General features: G+C 43.5%; 1 protein-coding gene across 2 annotated transcripts in view; it reads left to right on the top strand.

The window, feature by feature from the left end:
* Positions 1-11,249, top strand: part of LOC100564073 (cytochrome P450 2C31) — a 40,751-nt gene extending 29,502 nt beyond the window's left edge. For both annotated transcript variants that reach the window (XM_062968738.1, XM_003224905.4), the window contains 3 exons: positions 1,439-1,626; positions 3,872-4,013; positions 10,599-11,249. In XM_062968738.1, coding sequence (XP_062824808.1) covers positions 1,439-1,626; positions 3,872-4,013; positions 10,599-10,780 — 512 coding nt within the window. In that variant the 3' untranslated portion in view covers positions 10,781-11,249. The remainder of the gene's footprint in view (positions 1-1,438; positions 1,627-3,871; positions 4,014-10,598) is intronic.
* The last annotated feature ends 2,264 nt before the right edge of the window (positions 11,250-13,513 follow it).

The following is a 13,513-nucleotide window of genomic DNA, read 5'->3' as shown; positions in this document are numbered from 1 at the left end:
GAAAAAGACTGCGAGACATATTTGCAGCACCATCTGACGAGGAGTCTTTCGAAGGGTTTACGGAAAGAATGGAGGAGGGGCTGGTTAGCTCAGAGGAGGATGAGATGGATTGGACTCGGGTAAGGGAGGAAGTGGGTGCCACTGGCCATGATGGGACAGAAGATGAATGGGGACCTTCAGGATTAGACCCATGGTTTAGCTGGAGGGATGGGACGGGATCCACAGCTGGAGATGCTGTTGGGCGTAGTCAGAGGTGTTCCAGCTCTGACGAGGAAAGTGATGAGGAAACGCCCGGGTTAAGGAGGACAGCTGACAGTGATGAAGATTTGTAACTGGCATAAAATGGGGCTTGGGAGCAATTGCAAATTGCGTTGGGCAAGGTAATCTGGGCAAACGCTTGGGATCCGTGTGTGTGTGGGACGCTTCCCTGAAGACTTGTGTGCTTTCCTGTGCTGTGACGTAAGTTGATTGGAATCCAGGGTCAGACGGCGGGAGGGATTGTGTGGGCATTTGTTTGTGCAAACCTGTGCTTACTCTTATTAGCTTGACCCTCCGTCGTCTTCTTGACGGACGCCATCTCCTGCTTTGAGAACTCGGACTGAACTGACCACGGCTTGTCTTCCCCCCTTCTTGGACTTGGAAAAACTACAAACGTCTGCTTCTGGCTTTGATCTACGGAACGGAACTGGTCTACTCAACTGCTACAATCCTTGGCTGTTTTACTCGTGTTGGAGATCCTGTCCGCTGTGTGTGTGGGGGAGCGACGCAAGTTACTCTAAGCACAGTGTTGGCAGCAGAGAGGAATCTGCTGCCAATTAGTTGCATTCTTTGTATCTTTTGTTCCTTGGCTTTCGTTTCGTTTATACCCAGGCTGACGCAAGCAGTTTGTTTTTACCCGGATTAAACTCCGGTTTAATCCGGTTTATCTTTTGAACATTTACTTTTGCCCCTTTTTGCTCCTAAAGGCAAAAACTGCCTGGCCCTTGTGTTTTACGGGCATTTTTGAGTTCTGTAATCTAATAAACTCTGTTACTTTGAATCTTGTGGCGTTCTGTCCTTGACACAAATAATCTAGTTATTATGCACTTTGTTCTGACCCCCCCCCCCATTTTTCCCTTTGGTGGTGAAATTGTTTTATAACCTTTTATCCTGCTTTTATGATTTTATTTGTATAAAATTTGTATAATTGCGCTTGAATCTGTTTTATTTTACTGTTATATTGTTATTGTTATTTTATTGTCTTGTTTTATATTTTAACTTTTTTACACTTTGTTTTCTTTTGGGCTTGGCCCCATGTTAGCTGTCCCGAGTCCCTTCGGGGAGATGGTGGCTGGACACAAAAATAAAGTATTATTATTATTATTATTATTATTATTATTATTATTATTATTACTACTACTACTGTTATTATTATTATTTATCATCCATCTCCTGGCAGAGAAAGCGCAGAAAGAGATTGATCAGGTGCTTGGCCGCTCCCGGATGCCCAGCATGGCTGACCGCAGACAGATGCCCTACACAGATGCCGTCATCCATGAGATCCAGAGGTTCATTTCTCTTGTTTCACTGTCCGTTCCCCATGCCATGGTCAAAGACACACCATTCAGAGGATACGTCATCCCAAAAGTGAGTTCTCCGCTTCTTCTGCCAGGAGCAGACTGCTCCATGGTCCCAGAAAAGCTGTGTAGTATATTAGAGACAGTGACAAATAGTTCCACACCATTCAATAAAGTGACACTCGATGTGCAATGGTTACTTGAAGTGTGCAATTTTTCTGCCATTCTTCAGAAGTCAGATCAAATTTGTTAAGTTTGTACTTACGAGGCAATATCCGACATGTGGGCATGGCCTACGCCAAACAAATAAGAATTGAAGCTTACCCAATACGTTTTCATTTGCATTTTGTAAATCTCGGAAGCTTCCCAAAGTCAGTTTGATTTTCAGCACAAGGAAGCAAAGCAAAGGCAAAAAGGCTGCCTTTCCGCTTTAAATGAATGGTCTCTTGCGATGAGGAGAGGGGAACAGCAGGGAGAAAGCAGAATTCGCTGAGAAAGAAAGCACAGGATTTTCTGAGATGCAGTTTGGGAAGGTGGGGAGCCCTATGGCAGAGGATGCAGAAGGCTCTGCCCTGAACTACATTTCCCAGAATTCTGCTCAGCATCAGGAAGCCCCAATCGGGAGAGGAAATGATGTGTTTCTCCATCACACCAGCAGCTAGAATTACATTGAATGGTTGAATCCGCAAAGAGGAGGACTGGCTGAGACTTCTAATAACTAAATCTGTGTTGTGCTGCGAGGAAATTGCTTTATTGAAGTTCTATTGGTTAACATGAGAGATGTATTCATTGAGATAGCTGGTGTGGCTGTTTAAAAAAAGTTTTTATTCAAACTTAAAAAAAAACAAACCTAAAAATATTGGGATATTTCTGAAAATTGCAGGGAATGATCTCCTGTTTTCTTGTGTAAATATATTTTTTAAAATGTTGTTTATAATAAGTTTGAATATTCCCCAAAAACGTATGGATAAGTGAAATGTACTAAAACTTGATGGACTAACAGTGGAAAACGTGTTCTACCATTGTAGCAATTTTCACCCCAATAGCTGTAAAAATGAGGGAGGGAAGAGCCCCTGAATGTTCCCCACGATGGAATTACAATAACAAGAATAGTACTGAAATTTTGTTACTCTCGATTTAGTAACAACATTTTCACTAACTATAATTTAGAAACACTTCCAAAATGAAACGCCAGCACCCGTAATTTTGTAATGCTTTTAAAAACATTTTTAATTGATTGCCCATGCCTGAAACCTAATGCAAGTGTGAATCAACTCTGTTCATTATGAATTGATGAAAACATTAGAACTATTATTATTATTATTATTATTATTATTATTATTATTCTCAAGTCACTCCTGACAAGAAATATTATTATTATTTGAAACACAACAAGATGAGTCCATAGCAGACACTCTGCTGGCTGTTGTATTGGATCACATGTCGGGCACTTCCCAAGTGTCTAGGATTGTGTGATGTTTTGGCGAATAATGCGTGCAGATTCCAGTAAGGTGGCCTTCTGCAGCTGGCAGATGGTAATTTGGTCAGCGCCAATTGTTTTCAAGAGCTGGCCAAGGTCTTTAGGCACTGCACCTAGTGTGCTGATCACCACTGGGACCCCCTTGACTGGCTTGTGCCAGAGTCTTTGCAATTCGATCTTTAAATGTTCATATCGTGTCAGATTTTCCAGTTTTTTCTCTTCAATCCTGCTTTCACCTGGGATTGCAACATCGACAATCCATATTTTGTTTTTTAACACGATCATGAGGTCAGAAGTATTGTGCTCCAAAACCCTGTTTGTTTAAATTCAGAAGTTTTTGTTGTTGTTGTTGTTGTTGTTACAATTATACCCATCTGGTATGCAAAACTGGGACTTGTAGTTAGAATCTTTTCAGCCAAGAATGCTGAAACTATAGCTCCCATGATCCCATAGTATTGAACCATGGCAGTTAAATTGGTATAAATATGCATTCCTTAAAAAAGTGTAAATGCACACTTTGATTTACATGATTTGACACCACTTTAAACAGCCATGCATGCCTCCTGATCCCTTCTTAGATTCCCTGCACTCGGAGGCATGGCCTCCATTCTCATGAGACATGAACCAAACAGACATTATGGGCCTACAAGGGACACAGCTTGCTTTGTTTGACATCAATTAGGAACACAACTAAAGCTGCACATTCCACCTAAGTAAGGATCTTGCTGTGGCCAATTTAGCCACTACCTGACCCCAATAATCAACTTTCCCAAATCTTGCAATTCCAAAGTCTTCATGTGTTCATTATTATCTCTCCAAATGCAATACTCTGCAGGGCACCACAGTCTTTCCTATTCTGACCTCGGTGCTGCATGATGGCAAGGAATTTCCTAACCCCACAGAGTTTGACCCAGGACACTTCTTGAATGAAGATGGGACCTTCAGGAAGAGCGACTACTTCATGCCCTTTTCAGCAGGTAAGACCCTCCCTTTTCCCCATTGGGCAGAAACCTTGGACATCAGGTGGTCAAGCAGCTCTTTAGGTTTCTGGGTTGTCCATTGTTGGGGAAACGGCTGTGTGATCCTCCCAGTTGTGGCTTCCACTGGACCATCACATGGTGGTGAGATGTGGATTGCATCAGTCCAAAGAGATCTGTAATTGGCTAAACGAACGAACCCAAAGGGTGCTCACCAATGCGTCTTCTTCATCTTGGAAAGAAGTGACAAGTGGAGTGCCGCAGGGCTTCGTCCTGGGCCCAGTTCTGTTCAACATCTTTATTAACGATTTAGACGAAGGGTTAGAAGGCACGATCATCAAGTTTGCAGATGACACCAAACTCGGAGGGATAGCTAACACTCCAGAAGACAGGAGCAGAATTCAAAACGATCTTGACAGACTAGAGAGATGGGCCGAAACTAACAAAATGAAGTTCAACAGGGACAAATGCAAGATACTTCACTTCGGCAGAAAAAATGGAAATCAAAGATACAGAATGGAGGACGCCTGGCTTGACAGCAGTGTGTGCGAAAAAGACCTTGGAGTCCTCGTGGACAACAAGTTAAACATGAGCCAACAATGTGATGCGGCTGCTAAAAAAGCCAATGGGATTCTGGCCTGCATCAAGAGGGGAATAGCGTCTAGATCCAGGGAAGTCCTGCTCCCCCTTATTCTATTCTGCCTTGGTCAGACCACACCTGGAATCACACTGTGTCCAATTCTGGGCACCGCAGTTGAAGGGAGATGTTGACAAGCTGGAAAGCGTCCAGAGGAGGGTGACTAAAATGATTAAGGGTCTGGAGAACAAGCCCTATGAGGAGCGGCTTAAAGAGCTGGGCATGTTTAGCCTGCAGAAGAGAAGGCTGAGAGGAGACATGATAGCCATGTACAAATACATGAAGGGAAGTCATAGGGAGAAGGGAGCAAGCTTGTTTTCTGCTGCCCTGCAGACTAGGACGCAATGGGACAAGGGCTTCAAACTACAGGAAAGAAAGGAGATTCCACCTGAACATCAGGAAGAACTTCCTCACTGTGAGAAGGGCTGTTCGGCAGTGGAACTCTCTGCCCCGGGCCGTGGTGGAGGCTCCTTCTTTGGAGGCTTTTAAGCAGAGGCTGGATGGCCATCGGTCGGGGGTGCTTTGAATGCGATTTCCTGCTTCTTAGCAGGGGGTTGGACTAGATAGCCCATGAGGTCTCTTCCAACTCTACTATTCTATGATTCTATGATTCTATGATTCTAAAGTGGGTGATGGGGGTATGTTTGCCAAGTTTGATCTTGATCAGTCATTGGTGTGGGTTGCAGTGGTCTGAGGAAGTGAGTGAAGGTACTGTAAATCCCATCTTCCCTAGTCAGTTGTTCCCTCAAACAACAAGAGGACTTAAAGTTGGCCACATTGCACTTGTGTGTTAAGTTTGGTACAGTTTCATCATTCATGAGCATCACAGTGGTCTGTGGGAGGTGAATTGGATAAAGGTACTGGAAATCCCATTATCTTTGGTGCATTCTCCTGCAAACCACACCAGGAGATAAATTGTGTCACATTGCACCTGTGTGTCAAGTACGGTACAGTTTCATCTTTCATGGGTATCACAATGGTCTGTGGGAGGTGAATCGGGTGACGGTACTGCAAATCCCATCATCCATGGCCCACCCTGCACCAAACCGGACCAGGGCGTAAAGGGGGCCACATTGCACCTGTGTATCAAGTTTGGTACAGATTCGTCATTCATGGGAATCACAATGACCTGTGGGAGGTGAATTGAATGAAGGTACTGCAAATCCGATCGTCCTTGGTCCATTGTCCCCCAAACTGCTGCAGCCTATAAAGTGTGTCATTTGGGATATATATACCACATTTGGTTCAGTTCTGTCATTTGTAGCAGTTGCTGTGGCCTCAAGAAGTGAGTGAAGGTAGTGTATGTCCCATCATCCTTGGTCTATCCTCCCCCAAACTGCCCCAGGACTTAAAGGGGTTCATGAGGGTTGTGTGTGCAAAGTTTGGTCCAGTTCCGTCACTGGTGGACATCGCAGTGGCCTGTGGGAATCGTAGTGATTGAAAGTACTACATATCGCATCACCCATGGTCCATCATCCCGCAAACGGCACCAGGACATAAAGCGCATCATGGGGTAGGCTGTCTGGAATTGTGGGAGTCGGAGTCCAAAACACCTGGAGTGCCCAAGTTGGCCCGTGCCTGGTTTAAAGGCTTTCATACAAGGGGAGTTAGAAGGGGTGCCCAAAGGCCATCTAGTCGAACCCCCTTCTGCCATAGAGGAAGACATCATCCAAGCCCTCCTGACAGATGGCCATCCAGTCATAAATATGATTGGGAGACAGATAGACTCCTAGATTTGAAAGGGTTCTCTGAAGGTCATCTAATACAGCCCCGTCTGCCACAAAGGAAGACACTATCCAAGTCCTCCCGACAGATGGTCATTCCAACCATACATACAATTGAGACATTTATTTATTTATTTATTTATGATATTTCTCCCCCGCCTTTCTGCAATGGACCCAAAGTGGCTTGCAAGGTCATTAAGCTAACATCCACCATATAAATAAAACATAAAAGTAACGTCAAGCAATAGTAGTATAAATAAGACATAGTGGGGTTCAGTGCGGGCAGTAGGGTTGTCCAAAAAATCGTTATGATTCTTATATTGGAATTATTTCAGATTGTTCTCGCTTTTTGAATCGATTTCTGAGACATTGTCCCTGGGCGCAACTGGCAATGTAATTTGAACCATCGTTGGCCCATTCTCTAATTGTGTCTTAATGTTTCGTTAAATTCCCCCCCCCCCCCCCCATTTTTTAAATATATTTAAAAAATATTTTTTAAATTTTTTTTGTTTCTGCAACCTAACTTGAATGGGAGCCTAGCGCAGCCTAAAATGGCTGCCGTTCCCAGACCAATCAGATGCTTCCACGATGGATGGAAAAGTGGGGGCTAGCGTCCTCTGCGTCCACGTGGAAGATCTCCATAAAAGCCCCCTCCATAGCCCTGGCAAGCCATTCTGGGGCTGGGTTTCTGAGCGGAGAGGGTGGTGCACTGCGCAAGCAAACAAGCCTCCTGCATTGAGGGAGAGAGGGTGAAGTTCTGGCTGTAGAGAGACATAGGGGTTTGGGTCTGGTAAGGGTTTGGGCTTTTGTTGCTGGTTCGAGATTGTGTATATTTTTGGGGTAATAAATATTGCATTGGCTTGGGGCTTTTGGGATCTGGCAAAGAGTCCTTGCTTGAAAAGAGGCAGTAGGCAATTTATAGTTTTCAAAGGACGTGGGCACTCCTGCCAAGGCATTTCCTTCCTCAAGCTCCGTTTCTAATCCCAAGCCTTGGGCTGAGTTTTATTTCTGCAATCACAAGGTCAGACATTGATTTGATTCAATAGAGGGTTCACAGCAATTTATAGTTTCCAAAGGACGTGGCACTCCTGCCAAGGCATTGCTTCCCTCAGGCTCCGTTTCTAATCCCAAGCCTTGGGCAGAGTTTTATTTTTGCAGTCACAAAGTCAGACATTGATTTGATTCAATAGAGGGTCCACAGCAATTTATAGTTTCCAAAGGACAGTGACACTCCTGCCAAGGCATTGCTTGGCGTGTGCTGCGTTTCTAATCCAAAGTCTACACAAGTAGAAGAGGGATTTTTACAGTGATAAGAACCCAACTGAACAGGAAATAAGACTTTCAAACCAGGAACAGGTTTCTTCAAATATTGAAAAATATTGTATTATAAAAAGTTATGAAAATTCACCAAAAATCATAGGAGACAGGAAACATTCTGCAATTTGTTGAGCAAAGAGTGTTGAATGTGATCTCCCACTGTACCAAATTTGATGAGGATAGCTCAAGAAATGAGGGTGGGAGAGCCCTGTAAAAGTCCCCCCCCCCCGGTTTCCTTTTTTTTTGGCAATTGCGCATGCGCATCTGCCATTTTAGAAACATTAAGAATCATTACGATTTTTTGAAAATATCCGAAATTTTTGGGTGAAAAATTCGGAAACACTTTCTATATCGAAGCGCCGGCACCCCCTACTTTAGAAACGAGAATTGAAACATTTTTCCCATTGATTGGACAAGCCTAGCGGGCAGGTGAACTATACCTCCCATATGCAAGTCCATCATCCATGGTCCATCCCACTCCAAACAGTGCCCGGATGTATTGTAGGTCATGGGGACTGTATGTGTCAAGCCTGTTAGAGTTAGTAGGCTGAAGCCTGCTGGTAGTAGTTTTTTTGCCTCAGTAAAAACTGAGGGGGGGGGGGGGATAAACCATCCTTAAAAGGAAAGATTAAAAAGATTATTTTCTCTTTAGTGTGCTGTGAATAGTACTGTGTCCCAATGACCCAGGGAAAAGCTGCCTTCTTTGGAACAATATTGAGGTGGGAAGATGGTGTCCTGTTTTTGGGCCTAGCAGGGCCTAGCAGCCTGCAAAGGCTGAGACATGTCAGTAGAAGCGCTGAAGGGGGTGAGGTGAGGGAGTAGAAGTTTTCATAAACATACCCACAACCATTGTTTAAAAGGAAGCATTAAAACAATTATTTTCCATCATTAGTTGGATTCAGAATGCTGTTAATGTGTGAGTGAACTATAATTCCTAGCACCCAAAGTTTTTTATTATCAGTATGCACAGTTGGCCATGTTGGGTCTATTTGGTCCAGATCCATTGTCAGTGGGTTCATGGGTCCTAGGGGTTATGTATGTCAAGTTTGGTCCAGGTCTGGCCTTCCAGACCTGGAAGGGGGTGCTTTGAATGCGATTTCCTGCTTCTTAGCGGGGGGTTGGACTGGATGGCCCATGAGGTCTCTTCCAACTCTACTATTCTATGATTCTATGATTCTATGAGGCTGGTGGTCCCAGTGGTATTTTTGGTTACAAAAGGCTGTTAAGTGTACCAAAGCTAGCGTCGTTCTGAGGAGAGAGAGTAGGCCGGAGCCTGTTTGTGGTAGTTTTTGCTTCAGGGGTCCCAGTGGCCTGTGAAAGTGGCGGCCAATCAGAAAGCTGGCCCATATTCCGGCTAGCCAATCAGAAATCTGGCCCATATTCCGGGCAGCCAATCAGAAAGCTGGCACATACACCGCCCGACCAATCAAAACACTGCCACAAACATACAAACATTCACTTTTATTATATATATAGATATAGATATATAGATAGATATAGATATAGGACATAAAGCCTTGATTAAATGTACACACACTATCTAACATGGAAAGGGGCCTTGTTGTTGTTGTTAGTGCCTTTGCAATTGACCAAGACTTAACCCTTATTATCCAGCCTGATGTCCCTTTCTTTAGATATGTACCTGCTTGTAAATAATCTTGAAATTTGGTGTCCTGGACAGAGGTTTCCAGATAAGGAGGCCTGACCACAGCAGAACAGAGTGGGACTACTAATCCTGTTGCTGTCTGGACCAGGGGTCCTCAAACTTTTAAAGCAGAGGGCCGGTCCACAATCCTTCAGACTGTTGAGGGGCCGAATGATCATTTGAAGAAAAAAAAATGAACAAATTCCTATGCACACTGCATATGTCTTATTTGTAGTACAAATACAACAACAACAACAAAACAACGAAAGAAAAATACAATATTTAAAAATAAAAAATAAAAACAATTTTAACCAACTCAAACTGATCAGGATTTCAATGGGAAGTGTGGACCTGCTTCTGGCCAACAAGATAGTCAAGTTAATTAGGATTATTGTTATTGTGTGCCTTCAAGTCATTTCAGATTTTGGGAGAGCCTAAGTCAAAAATTTATTTATTATTTATTTATTTACTACATTTATATCCTGTCCTTCTCACCCCGAAGGGGACTCAGAGCGGCTTACAATTTATATCTATATTAGCTGTGCCCGGCCACGCGTTGCTGTGGCGAAGTATGGTGGTATGGGAAATAAAGTATTGAAGAATTGGTGGTAGTTAAGGTAAAGGGTCCCCTGGGCTGAGTGGGTTGCTAGGAGACCAAGTGAGCGGAGCTTAGCCTTCTAACTGGCAGCAATTGGATAAAAACAATTATTCCTCTTCCCCTAATTAGGACTTTATTTTTCTTTTCTTTTTGTTGTATCAACCTAGAGGCATAGATGAGGGGTTGTGATGCCAATTTTCGAGGTTGTGGGGTGTTTACTTTTGTTGTTTTGTCCGCTGCCGTGATGCCATCACTCTTTTATATATATAGATAAAATATATTATATTATTAGCATAGAACAATATTAGCATTATATATTATTATATTGAATTATACCACTATATTGTAATATTAGTAATATTACATGTAATATATAATATATAATTAATATTATTATATGGTATTATTATTATTATTACATTGTATTACATTATAATATTTCTATCAATATTATACAATATTATATTATTAAAACTGATATAAAAATATTATATTATAAAACTGAGGGCAGGGGCCAGGTAAATGACCTTGGAGGGCCGCATCCGGCCCCCGGGCCTTAGTTTGGGGACCCCTGGTCTGGACTATACTCTGTTGAGTGCAACTTACAGCTCCCTTCATGACCTTTTTCCCTGTTTTTTCCCTTCCTTCCTGGGTCTCCTTGCAGGCAAACGGGTGTGTGTTGGAGAAAGCATGGCCCACATGGAGCTCTTCTTGTTCTTCACCTCCATCCTCCAGAACTTCAAGCTGAAACCCATCACAGACCCCAAGGACATTGATGTCACACCTCTGGAGAAGCCTGTGAACAGATTCCCCCGGCGCTATGAGTTCTGTGTTATCCCTCGCTGAAAAGCTCCTGTCTGGGGAACAGATGCCCTGGGAAAGCCAGGGACCACTGCACAAACTCAGCTTTCGCTTCTTTGTGAAACAACTATCCTAGACCTTCTTTAGAGATGTCTGAAAGCCATTCCAGCCTCCAGTGAAAACATGATTTTGTATTATAGCCACAGGGGTCTAAGTGGGTTCTTTCAAATCAATATCTGTAGATGGGTTTAACTTGCTTAATTTTTAAATATTCTTTTAGTCTCTTTAACTTAGTCTCTGACTTTGCATGCTGATGTTCCAGACTAACAGCTATATCTTTGAATGTCTCAATCTAGAGTTTTATTGTTTTTAATGCTTGCTTTTCAAAACCATTTTTGAGCCCTGTCATGACTTTTCTGTGTTTCTATGGTCATATGTGTGTGTAGTGAATGTGAAGGAGCTTTATGGCAGGAATATATCATCAGGAAACAATAAATGTTGTAAATAAATAAATTGGCCTAGAGTTGTGGAAAAGGGAAGTAAGCCTTTTCTCTCACTGAGATACACAAAAGTAGTGTGATTTATGATCCTGGATACAATTAACATGTAAGCGTTTATTTATGTAAATACAGGGAACCCTTCCAGTTTTGACAAGCAGATTAGTAACGGCATCATCATCACTTTACTTATATTCCGCCCTGTCTCCCCAAGGGGACTCAGGGCGGATAACAGTACACATACACAGCAAACATTCAATGCCGTTTGGACAGACAGGACAGAACAGAACAGACAGAAAGGAGGTATGTTGTCTCAAAGTCCAGTTTCGATGACTTGGACGTTGAGTTTGGATTCAGTCACAGGGGGTTGCTGTTGCTTCATTCTCTATGACAAAGAGCCGTCAGGACTTCCTCTTTCCACCTTCCTTTTAGTCATCACATTTCTGGTCTTGTTCTTTACAGTGTCGTAAAATACCGCCCCCCCCCCCCCCCCCCCAAATTAGCATCACTTCTGTGTATTAGCAATAAAGAACCTTTGGAAATAAATCCCCTGCCCAACGTACAGGATAGTTGCAGCGGCAGGCACTCTTTCCATCTGCCGTCTTGCCCAGGCTCCTTTGCCCCATGAGACTCTGAGCTTTGCATGCATAGGTCCGCCCGACCAAACAGGAGCAAACCGGATTGGTCCAATGAGGGTGGACCTGACTGAAACCCTGTTTACTCAGTTCTGCTAGCCAGAGATAATTCTGGTGCTCTAGTTCCTCTGGCTCAGTTGCCTTTGTTGGGGAAATCTCCCAAAATAGCAGAGCATCCAATAAATACAAACAGGATCCTGAATTGAGCAGTCAGGACACAGCAAGCAGAAAAGTTAAGTGTTGTGGCTGCAAAATAATGTTGGGCTTAGGAGGCAAAGATGCAGAGTTCAAAACCTCCACACAATACATCTCTTCAAACACACAGAGTAGAGAGAGGTCAGAATGCAAGGATGGAAAAAGCAGAAGTCTTAAGCGAAGGCATGCAACCTGAAGGGTATCCGACTTCTATACCACCAGTCAGATGGGAGCAAATAGATACGTTTCAACTGACATTCATGAGCCAGGATGGAAGGGAATCTTTCAGCCTATTCTAAAGCTAGCTAACTGTTCCTCATTGAGAACTGCAGACTTGGGCAGGGTGGAGTTGAATTCAAGTTCTTGAAGGTGAAAGACCAGTGGAGCAAGTGGCGTAGAAGATGCGGCAGAATGCGAAGTGGCCCAGGGGAAGGGCAAGATGCCCCCCGGCCCCACTCCGCTGCCCCTCATTGGGAACGTCCTGCAGCTGAAGGGCAAGTACTTGGACCAGGAGCTCTGCAAGGTCAGTGGAAGGAGGAGAATGGGTGCCCTGATTCATTTCAAGGGGTGGGGGTGTGGTTGGGATTTCGCTGCAGGACTTCTGGGATTTGGCAGGCTACTAAACACACAGAAAGGGAAAGGGAAGATGGGGAAGAATGTCTATGCTGCAAGCTGAAGTCATACAATCCTAGAATCCTAGCGTTGGAAGAGACCTAGTTGGCCATCTAGCCCAACTCCATTCTGCCAAGAAGCAGGAAAATCGCATTCAAAGCTCTCTGACAGATGGCCATCCAGCCTCTGCTTAAAAGCCTCCAAAGAAGGAGCCTTCACCCCACCCCAAGGCTGTTGGTAGGATAGGGACATTGGACCAGGAGAATTTCCCCAATAATCCAAAGCATATGTGTGTGTGGTTTTTTTTCCACACTGCATAATTCTAGTTCAGTGCTACGACTGCTTCCTATGGAATCTCAGGTTTCGTATTTTGGGAAGAAGCAAGACCTCACTGGCTGAGAGTTCAAAATGTCCCTTCCTGAACTGCCAACTCCAGGACTGCTTAGCAGAGGCCCAAAGCTATTGAAGTGGAATGATAGCAATGCATTGTAAGGCATCGCAATAGGCTGTGAAATACATTTTGGTCACTCCAAGTATTTCTTGGCATTAAAAAAACACATATGACAGTTATAACAGTCGTTTTGTGGAGATCTGTGTGTGTCTTGTTGATCAGTGAAGTTATAGTTTCTTGATGAAGAAGGCTTTAAAGATGAAGGTTTTTAAGATCAAATCAGGAGCTGCTGTGGTTTTAAAGGGTTTTAACCATAAAATACCAATGATATTTAGTTCTATTTTAATGTAGAGTTACCTTGAGATCTTTGCCCATGGAGTGATGAGGTTTATGACCTGTTTTGTATACAGATCACCAGGTCATAAACTTCTTTATGGTGGGAAGTTAT

This window comes from Anolis carolinensis, chromosome 1 (assembly GCF_035594765.1).
Source record: "Anolis carolinensis isolate JA03-04 chromosome 1, rAnoCar3.1.pri, whole genome shotgun sequence".
Taxonomy (NCBI): domain Eukaryota; kingdom Metazoa; phylum Chordata; class Lepidosauria; order Squamata; family Dactyloidae; genus Anolis; species Anolis carolinensis.
The sequence above is the reverse complement of the archived record's forward strand: the minus strand, read 5'-3'. Positions and strand labels throughout refer to the sequence as shown.